The sequence below is a fragment of the Panthera tigris genome, chromosome F2 (assembly GCF_018350195.1).
Source record: "Panthera tigris isolate Pti1 chromosome F2, P.tigris_Pti1_mat1.1, whole genome shotgun sequence".
NCBI classification, from domain to species: domain Eukaryota; kingdom Metazoa; phylum Chordata; class Mammalia; order Carnivora; family Felidae; genus Panthera; species Panthera tigris.
Genome location: NC_056676.1, coordinates 60,449,344 through 60,472,300, shown reverse-complemented (window position 1 = coordinate 60,472,300; position 22,957 = coordinate 60,449,344). Strand labels below are relative to the sequence as shown.

Genomic DNA, 22,957 nt, shown 5'->3' with positions numbered 1-22,957 from the left:
CAAGCCGTGAGATCGTGACCTGAGCCGAAGTCAGACACTTAACCGACTGAGCCACCCTGGCGCCCCAGGAATTTTCTAAATATATCCATAACAAATCCCATCTTAAAAATTCTTTAATGTGATATCCAGTCAGCATTCAAATGTCTCTCGTTGACACATAGGCCTTTTTCCTCCCAGTTTAAGTTAGGGTCTGTACACATTCTGTAAACTGCATTTGGTTGGTATGTTTCGGAAGTCTCTCGTGTTTTTATTGGCATTTGCTAAAAAAAAAAAAAAAAAAAAACGGATGTTTTGTTTTGAAGCATTTACATTCTGAATTTTCCTGATATTCTATATTGTTTAATGTTACATGTTTTTTATTTAATATTTTTTAAATAATAGAGATTATTTGTTAGAAGAAGAAAGTCTCAGAAAAGCTGGGTAGCTTCAGTGTTCATAACACCTGTAAGTTTCACAACCCTGATGAAAACTCATGCCTGTCTAGACCATGCACTTCTAAGTTTTTCCTCTGTATACTCTATTACCTTATGTAGTGATTTCAGCATATTCTATTTTGCCTGCCGGTCACTTATGATTTTTAAATAAGCATACAAAATAAATTCCAAATCACTGTTAAAATTCTTAAATTGTAGGGGTGCCTGGGTGGCTCAGTCAGTTAAGCATCCCAACTTTAGCTCAGGTCATTCACGATTTCACAGTTCATGGATTCGAGCCCCGCATCGGGCTTTGTGCTGACAGCTCAGAGCCTGGAGCCTGCTTCGGATTCCGTGTCTCCCTCTCTCTCTGCCCCTCCCCCACTCATGCTCTGTCTCTCTCCATCTCTCAAAAATGAATAAACGTTAAAAAAAAAAAACTGAAAAAGATTCTTTAATTGTATTTAGTATTCTATATTAAGACTTATAAACCATGATAACTTGTGTGCATGTTTTTTCCTTATAGAGAGAATTAGGATTTTATATATATATATATATATATATATATATATATATGAATGTATACGTGTTACAGTAAGTCTTGAGACTAAAACGTATTTGAAATTCTTTTAAAGTGACATAGATGTGGCCCAGCAGTTCAGCCTGAACCAGAGTAGAGTGGAAGAAATAACCATGAGAGAAGAAGTTGGGAACATCAGTATTCTACAAGAAAATGATTTTGGTAATAGAGAAACAGATCACTAGACACTAGCTAATGTTAGAATTATGTTGTTGCACTACTAGCAATTTGAAAAAGAAAACCCAGACATATGTTACATTTATGATGACAGAAAAACAAAATTTTATCTCCTGTATTTTCATCAAAAAAAGAATTTGCCTTCCTACCAGTATATGAACCGTCATTTCCATTTATGCACCAAACTTGATTTTGTCTACTCCTGTCCCCCATACACAGTGATAGAACCTATGTATGGATCTGTGTGAAAAGTTTGAATATTGAAGTAATACATTTAATCACTTTGGAACAATTTCATTATGTACCTACTATTCTTTTTGAATAGTGTTTAAAACAAGTTAGCGGAAGTATTTTCTTGATGAAAACACATTGTAACAAAATCTGAGTATTTATGAGACCTAACCTACATACATACTTAAATTTACCTGATATATTTAAGATGATGTAAATATGGATCCTACTTTTGAATTTGCTAGTCATGCCCCAGAATCAGTTTATGAAATATAAATGCTAAAGGTTTAAAGTTTAAACTAGATGTTTTAATACTCAAGTAAGACTTCCATAAGTAGATGTGGCATCACAATTATCATAAATCGTTAGGTGCTTTCTTTTATAACAGTGATGTTTGTAACTTTGTTTACCTTATCACTAAAATTTGTTCAGGCGACTTTGGAATGGATGATCGTGAGATAATGAGAGAAGGCAGCGCTTTTGAGGATGACGACATGTTAGTGAGCACTAGCGCCTCTAACCTCCTGTTAGAGCCTGAACAGAGCACCAGCAATCTGAATGAGAAAATTAACCATTTAGAATATGAAGACCAATATAAGGATGACAATTTTGGAGAAGGAAATGATGGTGGTATATTAGGTAGGTCACAACAAGGTGGTTATTTTATAACATTTCTTTGTTCAGTTGTGGTGTTTTAGAGCAGTCACTAATTTTATGCCTTAAGTAGCTCTTTTGGTACAGATGTGTGTATTGTGACCATTTGATTTCATTGAAGTTCTCTGAAACTAGCCTAAAAATATGATGTACCTGATTTTCTTAAAGGTGCTTGTCTCAGAGTGTTAAGGTTTACTAGTTCTTAAAACTTCTCTATTTGTGTTTGATATCTATATTAAGTAAATATGTTTTAAATAGAGATATGAACCAGAAAATCTAAATTAAGAATGAGAAATTTTTTTGTATATGGTTTTATACTTTTGTATGCTACCTTGAAGAGAAACAGATGGAAGTTGAAGTTTTTTAATTTGGTTGATTTTCATGTAATTGTATTTCCTAGTGATTAGCTATTCTTTTAGCATTTCTTTTTCAAGTTATAACTAAATTACATTCCCTATTTCAGATGACAAACTTATAAGTAATAATGATGGTGGTATCTTTGACGATCCCCCTGCCCTGTCTGAGGCAGGTGTGATGTTGCCAGAACAGCCTGCACATGATGATATGGATGAGGATGATAACGTATCAAGTAAGCATTTCCTGTTCAGTGACCTGGACATGATTATATGGTAGTTAGAAAGGCATTTAATGTAGACGACCGTAAACTAAAAGTTCCAGCTTTTAATGAATTGTAAATCTTCTTAAAAACAGTGCTTAGTTCTTATTCTCTTTCATGTTTAACTCTGTCCCTCCCCTTTTGTGGCCAGTAGGGTTCACGTCTGGAGCAACTCCTTCATAACTAGAAAAGTGTTGGTTATTGTTACCAGTGGGTTTCTTTCAGTTTCTCAAGGGGATTTTGTCCTGCCATTTGTAGGAGATGTATTACATACCCAAGGCTTTTGTAACCAAATTTCTGTTTTTATAGTGGGTGGGCCTGATAGTCCTGATTCGGTGGATCCTGTTGAACCAATGCCAACTATGACTGATCAGACAACACTTGTTCCAAATGAGGAAGAAGCCTTTGCTTTGGAACCTATTGATATCACTGGTGAGCAAATAGACTTTTTCGACATATAAAATTTAGAATATAAGGTCCTAGTTCTGGCTGCTCTTCTCTAATCTGCTACTCTTGTTTTAGATAACTAAGCTTCTTTCTTTTTGTCAGGTATCTATTATAGAATCTTCAGTTATAATCCAGATATCTTACAGAATATCTGTACAGGTCGCTCTGAAATATAGAGAACACGTTTTTTGCTAACGTGTATCTTAGTCTTTGGGGGTTCCCAAAAAAGATCACAGGTAACAATTAGAAAACATTACAAGGCATTTTACAAGATTGATTACCTTCCAAAGTTCTTCTAGGTTCTGTAGAGTTGGGCTATCATCTGGGAAAAGCTAAGCATGTTCTTTTTTTATTTTTTTATTTTTATATTTTTTATTTTTATATTTTATAAATATTTTTTATTTTTTTATTTTTATTTTTTTAACTGGAAATGTGATTCTAAAATAAGCACTTTTAGTGCTTATTAAGAAACAAAGCCAAACATACTGGGGTGCTGTTTCTCAATAAAAAGGGCAATTTAAGATAGGTAAATTAGATGTGAAACTAAAATTTCTAGATGGTTTATGGGTACTTTGGGGTGAATACTTGAAATTAGTTACACTATAAAAGTGATAGCTGTATCCTGAATTAAATAGAACAAGATAAACTTTTTTTCTACCTAAAACTAGAATTTGATCACCAAAAATTGCCTTGGGCTTCTGGTATATAAAGTGTGCTTGGTAGACATCTATTTAGAAACTGAAAATAGAACAAAAAACAAGTCTTTATCCCATGGAACTTAAGTACTAGTTAGGGGAGCATGAGTAAGTACAATATGTACTGTATTAGTGACCGATTTTGTAGAGAGCTATAAATAAGGCAAAATAGGTACACCGCACTGGTTAAAATAGGATAATCAGAGGGCGCTTGAGTGGTTCGGTTGAGCGTCCAACTTCGGCTCAGGTCGTAATCTCGCAGTTGGTGAGTTTGAGCCCACATCGGGCTCGTTACCGTCAGCCTGTCAGCACAGAACCCACTTGGGATCCTCTGTCCCCCTCACTCTGCCCCTCCCCCCTGACTTGCACTCTCTAAAAAAATAGTAAAAAAAAAAAAAATAATCAGGATTTGCAGTCTGTTTTAAGAACTTCAACTTTCAGAGACGGGAACTCAGTAGCTGGAGAATAAGTGTTGTACAGGGGCTGTCACTGTATAACATCTCTTTGAATCTTGAATTTTGAACTCCCTGAATGTTTTATACATAAAAATCAGTGGAGGTATAACATTTCTGACAGGATGTGATGTTGAGGAATTTGTAGCTTAAGAAATTGAGAGAATGCTGCCTACTTTGCTGAGTTTTTGGTAAGGATTACGAGTACAGGCAGGATGGAGAGTAGAGCTCCAGGTCCATCTGGGTGTGGGCTTTTGTTTTACTTCATCAGTCTGCTTGTACAAGTGCCATATGTGAATTGTAACTTCTCCACTAAAAATCATAATAATTGCAACCATTTACAGAAGACTAAGTATTTTACAACTCCTATAAGTGGTTGGCATTATTTCAAGTGAGAAAATAAAGGGATAAGCAAGGTGAAGTTAACTTTTCTAAGTGGTCACTTGGGTAATAATAAATTACAAAACCCAGTTCTTGAGCCCAGATCTGAATCAAGTATGATAGGTTCCTTTTTACACTGTAAACCTACATGGGAAAAATATATTGGCACTTGAATTATTTTACTCATTTTGTGCCTAAAGTCTATAAATAATTCAGCAAATTTTTATCAAGCACCTATTGTGTATGCCAGTCTCTATTCTACATGGTACTCCAGAAACATCAGTTAAAACGGATTCTGCCCTCTTGATGTTTTTCTACCAGGTGTACAGAAAAGTAGGGATACAATGAGACCAACTCTGGTGGCTCTTTATTTCATGATGGCCTCACAGGAAAATGACCTTATTTTCTTCTATCATTCCAGTCAAAGAAACAAAAGCCAAGAGGAAGAGGAAGCTGATTGTTGATAGTGTCAAAGAGTTGGATAGTAAGACCATTAGAGCCCAGCTCAGTGATTATTCTGATATTGTCACTACTTTGGATCTGGCACCACCCACCAAGAAATTGATGATGTGGAAAGAAACAGGGGGAGTGGAAAAACTCTTCTCCTTACCTGCTCAGCCTTTATGGAATAACAGACTACTGAAGGTAATAGAGTTTGCAGAATTTTTTTAAGTTAATTTTTAAAACTTTTGAATCATTTTTGATCAAGTATTTTCAACTATATGGCACTTTTTTTTACTTAAATCACAATATACTGAACATAACCTATCTGAAAGATTGTGTTGACACCTGTATTTCTAAAAGATGCAGAAGGAATTTTTTCTGTATGAAAAAGCTGCTGTGGTTTTTAATAATTCTCTCTCCTCAACCTCTGATAAATTACTAATTCTATTACCTTAGCATACACTGTGCTTCAAGCCTACAATCCTTAGATACCGCTTTCAAGCCAAACCATGGCGTGGTTCTCCTTTTCCTGGAATAAAGAATTCTCTGATGGGGCACCTGGGTGGCTCAGTCCACTGAGCGTCCAACACTTGGTTTCCACTCTGGTCACAATTTCATGGTTTGTGGGTTTGAGGCCTGCTTGGGATTCTCTCTCTTTGCCCTTCCCCTGCTTGTGCACTTGCTCACTCTCAAAAAAAACAAAACAAAACAAAACAAATCTCTCTGGCTTTAAATTTATTTAATAAAAATTACTTACATCTCTAGGCTCTTTTCTACTCATTTTAGGTTCCATACTATTCCAAAACAAGGTCCAAAAGTGGAGAATGCTGAGTGAAACAGTACTATTAGACTGTTATTCTAAAGTTGAAATATGCATAGAATTGATTTTACGATAGATGTTACTAGAAAGTATTTCAGAGCAGCAATGCTATTGTAAAATTTATTTACTGGAATCTGAGTGATGGAATTATTTGGAAGAAAGTCTTTAAGGTATTTCTACTCTTTGACTTAGTGATCTCATTATTAGGAAAATTCCTAAGGAAGTAATTCAAAATATGGAAAAAAAGCCGTTTCTGTGAGTATGGTCCATTACAGTGTTTGCAATAGAGCAACAACAAAATAGCAAAAAAATGGTTCAAATGTGGTATGTACACATGTACATATATATCTCCACTCTGTGGAATATTAAATAGTTATTAAAATTAAAAATGATAGTATTATATGGAAATCTTATTAACTAAGTGAAAAAAAAACAGTATGTAAAACCACTTGGTATGTTTCCAGTTAGAGTAAGTGTATGAATATGAAAATAAACTGCAGGCAAACAAATTTAAAATTTTAGTGTTCTCTCCAGGTTACAGGATAGTGGATAATTTTTCTTTATTGATTTTTCTGAAATTGCTGTACTTACAATTTGTTAACCTGTATTTAAAAATTAAGACGGAATGAAGTGTGGATTTAACATGAAGTAGAAATCATACAACTATATTAAAATGTACTTAATGGAAAATAGAAATGTCAGTGGTGGATTTTAATATGATTTTTATTTTATAATTGAGATTTTTTTTTTTCCCTAGCTCTTTACACGCTGTCTTACACCACTAGTACCAGAAGATCTTAGAAAAAGGAGGAAAGGAGGAGAGGCTGATAATTTGGATGAATTCCTCAAAGAATTTGAAAATCCAGAGGTTCCCAGAGAGGACCAGCAGCAGCAGCACCAGCAGCGTGATGTTATCGGTATGTTCTGTTAGAATAGTTCCTTGATGACTTACCTGTATATTGGCAGAGTAGAAGAAATCAGGAACAAAGGGGTATACTCAAATTTTTGGACCTGAAAATCCATTCCTTACTATAGTGTTCGATTTCTTTGTTAAATATAAGCTTTCTGGTTTTGGAAAGGTTTAAAGTAGGACTGGCTGAGTAATCTTCTGCTAAAAGGATTATCCTGCATTGGGTTGGAGGTGGTGAAACTTGTCCTTTTAAGGCCCTTTTCCACCTTTAAATGTATTGGCAACTTGAGTAATATTGGGGGGGCGGGGAGAGGTGGTAAAATTTATTTGGCCTTCTTCATTAGAGAAAAAGTACTCTTAATATATTAATATTAAAAAGTAAATTCTCTAAAATATTATTAATGAGTGTATGATCCACATCTCCTCTTCATATGACCAATTGCAGATGAGCCCATTTTGGAAGAACCAAGCCGCCTCCAGGAGTCCGTGATGGAGACCAGCAGGACAAACTTGGATGACTCAGCCATGCCCCCACCACCTCCCCAGGGAGTGAAGCGAAAAGCAGGACAAATTGACCCAGAGCCTGTGATCCCTGTAAGTAAGCATATCAGTCATTAAGAATTTTAGATCCCTAGTAATAAGGTTATCTAAGGAGCTCTTATGAAGTATTAATGGCAGGGAATGGGTCTAGAGAGAAAGAATGGCAACCGAAGATGTGAACACAGTGTGTCCTAAGTGGGAGAAGATATCTGGGAGTTTGAGCCTTTCTGACTCTTCTTGGATAGTTTTGTTTCAGAGGGGCCTAACATGACCATCCTTGGTTAATGTGAAATCCTTGATTCTGAACTTGGGTCCAGTTTATTATTTTTCTTTCTCAGACAATAGTCCAGGTGAATCTGACAATTGTAGATTAAAGATGAAAATCATTATATAGAACCTGTTAAATTCTTTAAGTATCAAATATGTCATGAGTAAAGTGAACACAGGTTGTCACTTTTGTAATTAACACCTAGTTCCAGGTGTCTGACCAGTTTTTTAATAGGTTTTCTTCTCCTTGTAAGCAAGATTGAACAGTTTTTTCCAGTTTGACAGATACAAATGACATACGTATTACTTTACAGTATACAACATAATGATTTGATACTATGGAATCCTTTCCCAACACACATACATATATATATTGTCTTACGTGATTTTTTTTTCTTGTCCTGAGAACTTGTAAGATCACCATACTGTGTATTAGATCTCCAGAACTTACAACTGTAAGTTTATACTGTTGGACCATCTTCTTAACCTCTAGTAACTACTGTTGTACTCTTTTATGAATTAACCTTTTTTTATTCTACCTGTGAGAGCATACAGTATCTGTCTTTCTCTGACTTACTTCAAGTAGCATAATGCCTTTATAGTTCATCCATGTTGTTACAAAAGGCAGGATTTTCTTTCTCGTGGTAAATATTCCATAGTATATGTATCATATCTTCTTTATCCATTAATGGACACGTTGTTTTCATATCTTGGCTGTTATAAATAATGCTGCAGTGAACATGAGGGTGCAGATAACTGTTGAAGGTGGTGATTTCATTTCTGTTGGATAAATACCCGGAAGTGGAAGTGCTGTTCTAATCTTTTAAGGAACCTTCATACAGTTTTCCATAGTGGCTGCACCAACAGTGCACAAGGGTTTCTCTTTTGATGCTAGTCATTCTAACAGTGTGAGGGGATCCTTCATTGTGGTTTTGATTTGCATTTCCTTGCTTCAAAGATGTTGAGCATCATTTCATGGACCTTTTGACCATCTCTAGGGTCTTTGGAAAATGTTTATTCACCTCCTGTGTCCATTTTTGAATCAAACTGGTTTTATTTTTGCTCTTGAATTGTGTGAATTCTTTATTAGGGATATTAACCCCTTATCAGATAAATGATCTGCAAAGATTTTTTTCCATTCTATAGACTGCCTTTTCCTTTTATCCATAGCATCCTTTGCAGAGCTTTTTAGTTTGATGTAGGTCTATTTGTTCTTTATTGCCAAGACCTATTTTTTTTTCTTCAGTATATGAAATTTATTGTCAAATTGGTTTCCATACAACACCCAGTGCTCATCCCAAAAGGTGCCCTCCTCAATACCCATCACCCACCCTGCCCTCCCTCCCACCCCCCATCGACCCTCAATTTGTTCTCAGTTTTTAACAGTCTCTTATGCTTTGCCAAGACCTATTTTGAGGAGCTTACCCATCCTGTGTTTTCTCCTAGTAGTTTTGTGGTTTCAGATCTTACATTCAAGTCTTTAATACATTTTGAGTTGATTTGTGTGTGTGGTATAAGATAGGGGTCCAATTTTTCCAGAACCATTATTGAAATAAGATTTCCGCATTGTAGGCTATATATACACGGGTTGATTCTTGGGCTCTCTATTCTGTTCCAGGTTCCTGTAGTATGAGACCATTTTAGGCTATCTTATTAAATAATCAGAATATACTGGTCATGAAGTAACATCTGGCTACCCTCAAGTTCATGTAGGATAGGAAAACTAAAATAAGTATAAAGGGAGTAAGGTGTAGTGTGAGGCTCCCTAATCCTAAGTTTATAGAATAAATGAATCTGGGCAAAAGGATGATTTTTTATAACCTTAGGCTCTTGGTTCAGCCTCCATCAGGAGGTTTTGGCAGAAGATTCCTCTGCCAATTTTAATGCCAATTTTAAGAACTAGTTTCCTGTGCCCTCTGATGGTAGAGTTGTCAAGGAGAGCATCTTCCTGTATGAGCTCAGGAATGAGGGTGGAAACAGGTATCAAGAGAGTTACTCTAGTACTACTATCCTGGAGGAACTTGTTTTGTAATGTTCTTCACTGTTTACATTAAGCCTGTGAGAGGAAGGATATTCAAGAGATGGACTCAGAAAGATAGTCTCCTCATTCCTGTAATTTGCTGCCAGTAAGAGCTCCAAGGCAAGCCCATTAGTAGTTGTAATAATCTTAAGACAGTTGTATGTAGTAATGGTTGATAGTACAGGCTATTTAACGTTAAAGCCGTTTTGCGTTGCCTTAGAGTTAGTGGGTGGGTCTGTTTTGTATGGTTTTTCCTAAAATGCTACTAGACAAAGTTCGGGGGGTTTTCTGTTCCCTAGTTTTTCTTGTGATTTACAACTTTCTCACATGGACTTTATAGGTATTTGATGCCTAAAAAGTAAGTATAAGAACACAACACTTTTGTTATAATGGGTTAATTTTTTCTGTACCCTAATGTTAAAGCTCTTTAAGAAGAACAGATCAAGTTTTGGTTTTAAGGAAGTATGGCAATATGACCCAGTATTTCTTTCTACTGTTTCAGCCCCAGCAGGTAGAGCAGGTGGAAATCCCCCCTGTAGAGCTGCCCCCAGAAGAGCCTCCAAATATCTGTCAGTTAATTCCAGAGTTAGAACTTCTACCAGAGAAAGAGAAGGAGAAAGAGAAGGAGAAGGAAGATGATGAGGAGGAGGAGGTAAGGAAATACTGGAAAAGAGATCTGATGAATAAATTCCCATCCCAGATTTAGCAAAAATCTTAAAACAGCTCTCTTTTACTTCTCATATTAGAGCTAAGGTAATTGATGTTGAGCATCACAGTGATGAAAAATGTTCACACATAAACAAAATTTAACCAAATTCTTAATGATCTGGATCATCATTAAGAACATCAAGTTTTATGCTCTGCTATACCTCATTGGCTCCCTTGTGGGCTTTTGAAGGACACACGACTGCCCTCTCACGGATTTCTTAAAGTCTAGGTGGTTTGTACCTGCTTTTATTATCTTGTGGCCAATTCTTACTATTAGTGTCTGCCTCTGGTATGACCTTGCTCTCTGTGGCCTGGAAAGCACATAACCATTTTCCATGAGTTTTGTTTTCATTAGATTGGGGTGAGATGTGACTTGGCTAAAAGAAAGATTTGAATGGCTTTATTTTTTTAAAAGAAGAGGTGCTTTGAGAATGGCTTTTCTTGGCTGTTTGGGGTCTTTCTGGACCTTTGAGGCTGTTCTAGGTAACTTAGGATTTATTATTTTGATGCTGTCAGCTATTTTAAATTTACAATAAAAATGTTAATAAAATATCTTCCAGGAAGTTTAAATTTCTTCTAAAGACTAAAGGTTATGGATTGGGTATATATTTTCATGAGTATCTGTATTTATAATTTATCATCATCATGCCAACCATAGATTTTATAACCATTTAGTGCTTGAGTACCACCTTTTTTTACAGTCAGGATTTAGCCCCAGAGCTGCTACTCTTCTATGCACTAATGTATGCCACATTATCTCGGACTCAGTGTTGAGTCAGTATTTAAAATTCTTGTGTATTTTATTATGTATGAAGCTGTAAACTCCCGGTTCTTGGAAATGGGGTATGTAGTTCCGGCATAGCAGTCGCCCCATGCCAGCTTCACAGAAGACAGGTCTGCAGGTGACTGGGAGCCAGGCAGCGCAAGTAAAATCAAGTATTAGCCCATTTCTTTTAAAACACTATCCAGACCAGTAGTACTTCCTCATCTGCTAATCTGTATGCTCTTTGGTACCAGTCTGCAAGGAGATGAGCTATATATTCAGTTAAGTGTTTGCTTACAGAAGACTTTCTTCTGTAAGTTAGGCAAGTTCATACTAGACACAGATACTTTCTGTTACTCAATACACAATTTAAATTAGACCTTTAAGGATAACATTTTGCAGAACACTTTTGTCAGCTTTTTTATGTGTCGGGTGGGGTCATTTTCATTCAGGATGAAGATGCTTCTGGAGGTGATCAGGATCAAGAAGAAAGAAGATGGAATAAAAGGACTCAGCAGATGCTTCATGGTCTTCAGGTACGTGTGCCAGTCCATACTTAGAAAGACTTGAGTGAAGACTTGACATTGCTCCCTCAAAAAGCAACATGCTATAACCAGAAAGTCTACGTTTGTGACACTTTTTCCAGCACTACGTGTTCCAATACATATGCCAAGAGTAAGCCTGGGCTGCCTCAGTCCATTAAGTGTCCAGCTCTTGATATCTGCTCAGGTCATAATCACACAGTTTGCCTGTGTCATGCTCCACGCTGCCTCTCCCCCTCCAAACAAATAAGGCCTTAAAAAAGAAAGAGTAAGCCTGGAAAGCATCCAGGTGAACAATTTGCAGTGGTTATGCTGCGAAGGTAAACTGTGGTGGTGGCTTATGGAATTCCTCTGTGTGTCTGCTACTTTTTAGGGATCATTGACTGTATTTGTTGGATCATTATTTGAGCATCTATGAAATACCAGGCATGTTGCTTAAGGTTTCCCAAAATAGAGTCAAAGGATCGAGAGATTTTTAAAAATAAGCTGAGGGGCGCCTGGGTGGCTCAAACACCTGACTTTGGCTCAGAGCCTGCTTCAGATTCTGTGTCTCCCTCTGCCCCTCCCCCACTCATTCTCTGTCTCTCTCAAAGACATTAAAAAAATAAGTTGAAATCTTAGGAAGAGTTAGTGCTCAGTTTTACTATCGTATCACATTTGCTTTTCCCCTTTACCTTCACTCACTATTGAAAAAAGTCCACTCCCACCAGAATACATAGTATACTCTTCCTAGTATCCAAAATTAGCATCTTTTTAATATTAGCACTTTACTGGGGCTGTCGGTTCAGTGTCCAACTTCAGCTCAAGTCATGATCTCACAGCTCATAAGTTCCGAGCCCCACATCAGGCTGTGCTGACAGCTCAGGGCCTGGAGCCTGCTTCCAATTCTGTGTCTCCCTGTCTCTCTCTGCCCCTCCCATGCTCATGCTCTGGCTCTCAAACATTAAAAAAAAAAAAAAAAGCACTTTCCTGTGAGATTACTTTAATTCTTCCTTTGTTTTATTTCAGCGAGCTCTTGCTAAAACTGGAGCTGAATCTATCAGTTTGCTTGAGTTATGTCGAAACACAAACAGAAAGCAAGCTGCAGCAAAATTCTACAGTTTTTTGGTTCTTAAAAAGCAACAAGCTATCGAGCTGACACAGGAAGAACCATACAGTGACATCATTGCAACACCTGGACCAAGGTTCCACATTATTTGAGCAGCTAGAAGCATTATAGCTAGTGTTCATTTCACTAGTGTATACAAATTGCCCCCATGTGTAGGGCACACAAAACCCTTTGAGAAAATTTAGATTTTTGTCTGTACAAAGTCTCTGCCTTTTTCTTCATTTTCCAGTATTTTAAATTTATCAGTTTCATCTTTAAGGGAAACTGCTTATATGGATGTGTTTGTGTTCTGATGGAGAAACAAGCACACCCGAGGACCCAGAAGATCATTTTAACAGTTCAGAACAGTTGTGTGCAATATTGGCGCATGTGATGATGAGTAGCAGTTGAAAGTCGGGATTTTTATCTTAGTTCTCCATTATTGCAGTGGAAAGGAAAACATGTCAGGAAAAAAACGCTGGACAGTTAATTAAGAACTATGGTGTGAGTCTTTGACAGAAAGAAGTTGTCTTTTCCCACTAGTAACACTGGCAATCTTAACACCTATTTTTAGGGATGGTGCCCAAAACAAATTGTCCTCTTGAGATACGTTTTAAAGTGTAATTCCATAATGACCAAGAGGGCGTGTGAAATTGTGCTATATATAAGTAAAACCTTTCAGCTACAAAATGATAGAACTTGGTTTAAAGTGTTCTATTTTGTAAGTCATTCCATTTGAAACTTTTTAATGAACCTGACTATCCTGAAATCTGTTGTTTTAGTGAGGCTCTAAAATGAGCCAAAGTAGACTTTTTAGAGTAGAATAAATATAAAAACATTTTATAACTTTCCAGAAGCTATAAATCAAAGTTTTAAAAAGATGTTTGGATATATTTGAGTATTCAGATCATGAAAATAGAAATTGCTATGCCAACTGAAAGGACAGACTGATGGGAAATTGTACACCTGGTTGACTTAGCCCTTAAGCAGACAATGCTGTTAATAACTAATGGCTTCTCTGATATTTATTACAAGTTTTAGTACTGATCTTTTCCCAATGCTGCACACTCCTATGTTTGGAACTTTATTTTTAATGGCTTTGCAACAGAAATCCTATATCCGGTTTCCTGTAATTTAAGAAAAACATCCAAATAAAGGCTTTATTATTAACAGACCAGATAGCACCAGAAATTATGTGACTATTATGATTCTCAAAATATGTCTTAACTTTTTAGGGCAAAATTACACTGAAAGTTCTAGCTTAAATGTTGGCACTTTTGTGGAAAAAAATCACTTTTCAAACTCAGACTTCAGTGTATACCCAATAATTTTAAATTATGTGAAATGTTTTAAATTAGTGAACTCGTAATTACTGTTTTGATGATTCAGTTTCTTGAGAATGGTAATTGTATAAAATTGCTATTGCAGCTTTATTTTCAATATGTGCCTGTAAACCATGGATTTTTCTCCCTTTGTAAAAAGTCATTGTAGATAATTGAATGTTTGATTATAGAAAGGTCATTAGTTTCTTGTTAACACATTTTGTTAGTCTGGTTTTGTTGCTTATCGGGTTTAATATTGTTCTTGAAAATAGTTGATGCTATGTTATGTATAACTTTTCTAATAAAAGTTGTGTTATAAGCTGTAAATTTTGGAGTATTGTTTTGTTGATGGTGTTCCCCAGGAAAAATGTTAATTATGCCTCATCTTTTGTTTGCCTTCTCTAGAATAATTGCTCATACAGATAGTGAATTTTTCAAGAAGTCTTGGGTTAAAAAAAATGAAAGAATAGTGTCTTTGTCAACAGAAGGGCCATATGATCTGAAACTTGGGTAGATATACAGTGATGATATATATTAGCATGTAATGAAATTAAAATGAAAGTAACCAATGGCTAGTGCTGAGGAATCTTTGGGGCACAGATATATCCCTGTAACTGCTAAGTACCTGCAAATTATGACGTGCCTATTGGTATATGCCCTTGCAGCCCTAAACAAAGTTAGCCGATGAACTGGAGGTTTCCTGAGCCCATCTGAGAAGGCTACTGAAAGCCTGGGCATTCAGTAATTTGACATGTCCCTACCTGTGCACATTCAGCCTTACCCTGTTCCCAACTGTGAGCTTTAAGAAACTAAGATGGTTTAAGCCTTGCTAAATCTTAAGCATTAAATAGTTTACTGCTGTTTGTAATAGGAAAACCAGTGTTTACTAAGCACCTATTGTACTCAAACCCAAACATTCTTCAATTTGAGGCTCACCACCTATGGTAAAACAGACTAGGGGAAAATTATAACCTAATGTGAAAGTGATGGAGTCTAGAATACAGCATGCCAAAATATCTGGGGATGGTCCAGAAAACGTCCCAGAAAATAAAAATCTTTTGGCCAACATTTAAAAGATGGAAAATAACTTAGATTTAGGGTCCAAGATGGCATCGTAGAAAGATCAACTCACCTCCAGGAACACACCAAATCTATGCCTATTTATAGGACCATTGTTCCTGAAGAAGAGGGTTGGACGACACCTTCACAAGAGAGACCACTTACAGAAGCAAGAGGCAGACAGGACAACAAGGGAATCAGATGCTATGAATGGTGATGGGAGGGATAGTACTGAGGGACTGACTGCAGATTCATCTGCCCTGGGGCACAGAAAAGGAGCCATGGTGGAAAAGAGCAACCAGTATATAAAAGATCCAGCCCTAGAACCCTGCCAAATGGTGGGAGAACTGCTGGAACTCTCTCTAGGTATGAGGGGTTTACATTCCCACTCTACCTTGATTAGGGGCACAGTCCCTGCACCATAGCCAGCCAGTTCCCTCAATGGACCCTGGGACATTTCTTATAAGGAAATGCCCGCACACCTCTCCTGGATATCCTGGGGCACAGAAAAAATAAAGTTTGAAACACCAGAAAATAAAAGATGCAGCCCCAGAACTCCACTGAACAGCAAGGAAGCTGCTGGAACTCTCCCAAGTCAGAGAGGTTCTCAAAGCACCATGGTTTACGTTCCCCCCTACACTTTGGTCAGAAGGGAAGGCCTGGGTGCCCCAGCCAGCTTACCACTTCGTGAGCCCCAGGCCCCTAACCTAGAGTAGTCCCAAGAACTAAATGAAACAGATAAGCAATATGCCTGATAAAGAGTTAAGTAATCATAAAAATGCTTTCTGGACTAAAGAAAAGAGTGGAAGAACTCAGAGTTGCAACAAAGAGGTAGAAAATATGAAAAAAGAGCCAACTAGATTTGAATACAATAACAGTTAAAAGTACACTAGAGGGAATCAACAGATTAGCAGATGCAGAAGAACAGATTAGCAATCTAGAAAACGGGGTAATGGAAGTCAGCACCCAAGCTGAACAGCATAAAGAGTTTTTAAAAATAAAGATATGTTAAGTGATTTCTTGGACAACATCAACAGAACATTCACATTATAGAAATCCCAGAAGGAGAAGAGAGAGAAAAAGGAGGAAAACTAAAATATACAGCTGAAAATTTCACTAACCTAGGAAACAGATATCTGGTTCAGGAAGCAGAGAGTTCCAAACAAGATGAACCCAAGGAGATCCACACCACAACATGTAATAATTAAAATGTCAATGGTTAAAGATAAAGAGAATTCTTTAAACAGTAAGAGAGAAGCAAAAGATTATATGCAAGAGAAACCCCATAAAACAGCTAAATTTTCAGCAGAAAATTTTCATGCCGAAAGGGAGTGGAATGATATATTCAAAGTGCTGGGAGGAAAAAACCTACAACCAAGAATGTTTGACCTAGCAAGATTCAGAATTGAAAGACAAAGACTTTCCCAGGTAAATAAAAGTTAAAAGCACATCACCACTAAATTGGCCTTATAACAAATGTTAAAGGGACTTCTCTAAGAGGAAAATCCATAATTAGACATAATCAAAATATGAATTAAAAAGATATAAAAACATGACATACACATAAAAATGTGGAGAAGTGAGCAAAAAATTATTTTAGAATATGTTTGAAGCAAAATGACAATAACTTAATAGAGATTGCTACGTACTTAAGATGTTATTTATGAAACTCATGGTAACCACAAACCCAAAACCAATAACAGATGCACAAAAAAATAAAGCCAAACATAACGCTACAGAAAGTCATTTTTAAAAAAAGGCAAGAGAAGAGACAACTACAAAAACAACCTGAAAACATTTAACAAAATGCCAATAAGTACATACCTAATAATGATTACTTTAAATGTAAGTGGTCTAAGTGCTCCATTCTAAAGACACAGAGTGGAATGGCTTAAAAACACAGGACCCATCTATGTGCTACCTACAGAAAGACCCACTTCGGACCCAAAGACATACAGACTGAATGTGAAGATATGAAAAGATATTTCATACAGGTGAAAGCAAAAAAAAAAAAAAAGGGGGGTAGCAGGTCAGCAATACTTATATCAGGCAAAATACATATTAAGACAAAGATTGTAACAAGAGACTAAAGCCATTACATAATGATAAAGGAGCCAATCCAATAAGAGGATATAACAAAAAATATCCACCCAACATTGGAACACCTAAATACATAAAGCAAATGTTAACAGACATACAGAGAAATTACCAGTAATAACACGAGTAGGGGACTTTGATACTCCACATGTCCATGGACAGATTTTTCAGTCAGAAAATAAGGAAACTGTCTTTGAGTGACACATTAGACCAGACGGACCTAACATATATATAGAATATTCCATCCCAAAACAGAATATACATTTTTTTCTGTTGCGTATGGAACATTCTCCTGGATAGATCATGTTAAGCCACAAAACAAGTCTCAACAAATTTATATGTGATCCAGACTAATGCCATGTTGGACAAATCTACCATGAGGACCTTTTGACCAAAAATATTCTCAAGTACAGCTCCTCCCACCCTGATTCCTTTCTTTTGCTTTACCACACTCTTAAGTACACACTCAGGGCATAATGTTCTTGATCTATTTCGGAGATAGGACTTACTAAATCCCACAGTATCCACCAGAAATTATTAGGATGGACAAATGACTTCAGTAAAGCTGCAGGAAACAATATAGAGAAATCTGTTGCATTTCTATACACTAATATTGATGTAACAGAAAGAGAAATTAAGAAAACAATCCCATTTACAGTTGCATCAAGAAAAATGAAACACACAGGAATAGATTCAACTATGGAGGAGAAAGACCTATATTCTGAAAACTGTAGAACACTGATGAGAGAAATTGAGAATGACACAAATGGGAAGATACTCTGTGATAATGGATTGGAAGAATACTGTTACAATGGATTAGAAAAATAATATCATTACAATGTCTATATTACCCAATCTACAGATTCAATGCAATCCCTATCAAAATACCAACAGTATTTTTCACAGAACTAAAGCAATCTTCAAAGTTATATGGAAGCATGAAACACCTAAATAGCCAAAGCAATCTTGAGAAAGAAGAACAAAACTAGAGATATCATAATTCCAGATTCTGAGATATATAACAAAGCTATAGTAATCAAGATAGTATGGTACTGGCACAAATATATAGACACATATATCTACAGAACAGAATAGCAAGCCCAGAAATAAACCCACCATTTTATGATCAATTTGTCTATGGCAAAAGAGGCAAGAATATACAATGGGAAAAAGATAGTCTCTTCAATAAATGGTGATGGGAAAACTGGACAGCTATAGGAAATAAATTCAAACTGGACCGATTTTTTACATCATACACAAAAATAAACTCAAAATGGATAAAGTCCTAAATGTAAAATCTGAAACTATAAAACTAGAAGAAAACATAGGTGGTAATCTCTTTGACATCAGCTTTAGCAACATTTTTCTAGATATGTCTCCTTAGGCAAGGGAAAACAAAATTAAAAATAAACTATTGGACTCCACCAAACTAAAAAGACTTTGCATAGCAAAGGAAACCATCAACAAAACAAAAAGGCAACCTGCTGAATGGGAGAAGATATTTCCAAATGACATATCCAAAAAAGTGTTAACATCTAAAATACATAAAGAATGAGAGGAGGGGCCAAGATGGTAGAACAGCATGGAAGGTTTTTTTTTGCATCTCTAGTCCCTGAAATCCAGCCATATCAACACTAAACCATCTTGCACACTGAGAAAACTGATTTGAGGATTAACACAACAATCTGTACAACCTGAACCACAGAACTCATCAGGTATGTGGTGCAGAGAGATGAATGGGGGAGAGAGAAACCATGGAGGACAGGGAGCTGTTTTTGCTTGTGGAGAGAGGACAGACACTGGGGGAGAGTATGGGAAAAGCACCCTCCACCCCGAAAGCAGCTGGAGAAAAGTGGAAGAGTGGCAACAGTCACAGGGATTGAACTAAAATGGGAGAAGGGAGAAAGGAGAAAGGAGAGGGTTTAAATTCCATTAAGATTCTATAAACCGGGGAAGTGCAGAGTCTGAAACTCCACAGCTGGACACCTGGCAGTGCCCTGGTGGGAAGGGCAAAACTCCAGGTATGGAGAGGGAGGTCCAAGGAGTCCTAGGGCCAAAACGAGAGTGGCAGTTCCCCTTCTGGGAAGACATTTGGTAGACGCTGTGTGTGGCCTCTCCTCAAACAAAGGTCCCAGTGGACCCCAGAGACAACCACATTTGCTGGTATTGGAACAAGGATGTTAAGGGGGAAGGCTGGTGCCAGATGTGTGTTGAGATTTACCATAATCCCTGAAATGCTGCTGCTACATGATCATGCAAACTTTTTCTGGAGTGGCTGGCATCCAGCCGCAGTCTCTGGGCATGGATTGCCAGCAGCATGGTCTGGGAAATGTTGCTGGGGGCAGGCGAGCACCTGGTCATTGCTCAGCAAGACCCTCCCCCAGAGGGAGGGAGGTGCCGCCTGGCAGGCTGATGGCTTGGTCACAGACAATGTAGAAGTAGTGGTGAGTGGACAGAAGCCGGAGAAAAAGGAGGGGTGCTTGATTGCCAGTTAGGGAGAGAACAGAGTTCTGAACTAGAGACTGGGTAGCTGGGTGGTGCCATTTTCACCCCTCTTGCACATGTGCATACATGCCTACACATGCCACAACAATCCACCCCAGTAAGCTGAGCAGCACCCTCTAGTGGAGAATAGAGCCGTTACACTAAGCTGTGCCCAGCTAGGCCAACCTCACTCTTGAGGAACCCCACAAGTCTCTCCCTCTGCTTAGTTTACAGACTATAAAGTGCTTCATATTTTGACTTCTAGGGGAAACTGGATGTAAGTTCAATCGTATTTCATTCTGTTTGCTGATCCATCTATTCAATTTTTTTCTTTTTCTATTCTTGAATACAGAAAGAAAAAATATTTTTACTTCCCATTTTTATTAAAAAGATTTTTCTTTAATTTTTTTCTATATTTTTTACTTTTTTGTAAATTTTTTAAATTCTAATTTACTTTCATCATTTCATTTTATTCTATTTATTGTATTCATTTTTTCAAATGAATTTTTTTCCCTTTTTTTCTTGATCTTTCCCCAGATAAGGAACCAAATACACCTAGGATCTAGCATCCTTTGATTTTTTTTTATGTTTTTTTCACTTTTTAATTTAATTTTTATTTTTATTTTTATCTTTTACTTTATTACTTCCTTCAAAATGACTAAGTGAAGGAATTCACCCCAGAAAAAAGAACAGGAAGAAATGACAGCCAGGGACTTAACACAGATACAAGCCAGATGTCTGAACCAGAATTTAGAATCACGATAATACTACTACTAGCTGGGGTTGAAAATAGATTAGAATCCCTTTCTGCAGAGATAAAGGAAGTAAAAGCTAGTCAGGATGAAATAAAAAATGCTATAACTGAGTTGCAATTTCAAATGTATGCCACAGCAGTAAGGATGGATGAAGCAGAACAGCGAATCAGCCAAATAGAGAGCAAACTTATGGAGAATAATGAAACAGAAAAAAAGAGGGAGACTAAAGCAAAAGAGCACAACATAAGAATTAGCGAACTCAGTGACTTATTGAAAAGGAATAACATCAGAATCATAGGAGTCCCAGAAGATGAAGAGAGAAAAAGGGGTAGAAGGTTTATGTGAGCAAATCATGGCAGAAAACTTCCATAACCTGGGGTAAGACACAGACATCAAAACCCAGGAAGCACAGAGAACTCCCATTAGATTCAACAAAAACTGACCATCAACAAGGCATATCATAGTCAAATTCACAAAATACTCAGGCCAGGAAAGAATCATGAAAGCAGCAAGGGAAGAAAAGTCTACAAGGGACTGAACCTACAAGGGAAGACAGATCAGGTTCACAGCAGACCTATCCACAGAAACTTGGCAGGCCAGCAAGGCTGTCATTCAAAATAAGAGAGATAAAAAGTTTCTGAGACAAAAATTAAAGGAGTTGGTGACTAATAAACCAGCCCTGCAAGAAATTTTAAGGGAGATTCTCTGAGGGGAGAAAAGACGGGAAAAAAAAAAAAAAAAGACCAAAAGCAACAAAGACTAGAAAGGACCAGAGAACACCACCAGAAACTCCACTCTACAAGCAACATAATGGCAGTAAATTCAAATCTCTCAGTACTCACTGTAACCATCAATGGACTAAGTGCTCCAAGAAAAATACATAGAGTAACAGAATGAATAAGAAAACAAGATCCATCTATATGTTGTTTTGTTCAAGAGATCCATTTTAGACCTAAAGACACCTTCAGATTGAAAGTAAGGGGATGGAGAACCATCTATCATGCTAATGGTCACCAAAAGAAAGCCAGAGTAGCCAGAGTGATATGAGACAATCAAGATTTTAAAATAAAGACTGTAACAAGAGATGATGAAGGGCATTATATCATAATTAAGGGATCTACCCCCTTAAAAAAAATCTAACAATTATAAGCATTTATGCTCCAAACGTGGTACACCCAAATATATAAATCAATTAATTACACACATAAAGAAACTCATTGATAATAATACCATAATAATAGGGAGCTTCAGCATCCCACTTACAACAATGGACAGATCATCTAAACAGAAGATCAACAAGGAAACAATGACTTTGAATGATACACTGGACCAGATGGACTTAACAGATATATTCAGAACAGTTCATCCTAAATCAGCAGAATACACATTTTTCTCAAGTGCATATGGAACATTCTCCAGAATAGATCACATACTGGGACACAAGTCAGCCTTCAACAAGTACAAAAAGATTGAGATCATACTGTGCATATTTTCAGACCACAACACTATGAAAGCTGAAATCAACCACAAGAAAAAATTTGGAAAGATAACAAATACTTGGAGACTAAAGAACATCCTACTAAAGAATGAATGGGCTAACCAAGAAGTTAAAAAGGAATTTTAAAAGTACATGGAAGCCAATGAAAATAATAACACCACAGTCCAACCTCTGGGACACAGCAAAGGTAGTCATAAGAGGGAAGTATATAACAATCTAGACCTTCCTAAAGAAGGAAGAAAGGTCTCAGGTATACAACCTAACCTTATACCTTACAGACCTGGAAAAAGAACAGCACATAAAACTGAAAACCAGCAGAAAACAGGAAATAATAAAGATTAGAGCAGGAATCAATGCTATCAAAAGAAAACAAACAAACAAACAAACAACAGTAGAACACATCAATGAAACCAGGAGCTGGTTCTTTGAAAGAATTAACAAAATTGATAAACTCTTAGCCAGTCTGATCAAAAAGAAAAAGGAAAGGACCCAAACAAATAAAATCAAGAAGGAAAGAGGAGAGATCACAACCAACATAGCAGAAATACAAACAATAATAAGAGAATATTATGAGAAATTATATGCCAATAAAATGGGCAATCTGGAAGAAATGGTCAAATTCCTAGAAACATATAAACTACCAAAACTGAAACAGGAAGAAATAGAAAATTTGAACAGACCCATAACCAGCAAAGAAATCAAATTAGTAATCAAAAATCTCCCAGAAACAAGAGTCCAGGGCCAGATGGCTTTCCAGGGGAATTCTACCAAGCATTTAAAGAAAAATTAACACCTATTCTTTTGAAGCTGTTCCAAAAAACAGAAATGGAAGGACAACTTCCAAATGCATTCTCTGAAGCCAGCATTACCTTGATTCCGAAACCAAAGACCCCACTAAAAAGGAGAACTACAGACCAATTTCCCTGATGAACATGGATGCAAAAATCCTCAGGAAGATACTAGCCAACTGGATCCAACAATATATTAAAGGAATT

The 22,957-nt window shown here is 36.8% G+C and overlaps 1 protein-coding gene across 2 annotated transcripts in view; it reads left to right on the top strand.

Annotated features, from left to right (window-relative positions):
• Positions 1-14,396, top strand: part of RAD21 (RAD21 cohesin complex component) — a 29,832-nt gene extending 15,436 nt beyond the window's left edge. For both annotated transcript variants that reach the window (XM_042972875.1, XM_007075572.3), the window contains exons 5-14: positions 1,049-1,155; positions 1,834-2,040; positions 2,519-2,644; positions 2,981-3,103; positions 5,068-5,291; positions 6,668-6,827; positions 7,266-7,414; positions 10,150-10,299; positions 11,571-11,654; positions 12,669-14,396. In XM_042972875.1, the coding sequence (XP_042828809.1) occupies positions 1,049-1,155; positions 1,834-2,040; positions 2,519-2,644; positions 2,981-3,103; positions 5,068-5,291; positions 6,668-6,827; positions 7,266-7,414; positions 10,150-10,299; positions 11,571-11,654; positions 12,669-12,860 (1,522 nt within the window). In that variant the 3' untranslated portion in view covers positions 12,861-14,396. The remainder of the gene's footprint in view (positions 1-1,048; positions 1,156-1,833; positions 2,041-2,518; positions 2,645-2,980; positions 3,104-5,067; positions 5,292-6,667; positions 6,828-7,265; positions 7,415-10,149; positions 10,300-11,570; positions 11,655-12,668) is intronic.
• Positions 14,397-22,957: the final 8,561 nt, after the last annotated feature.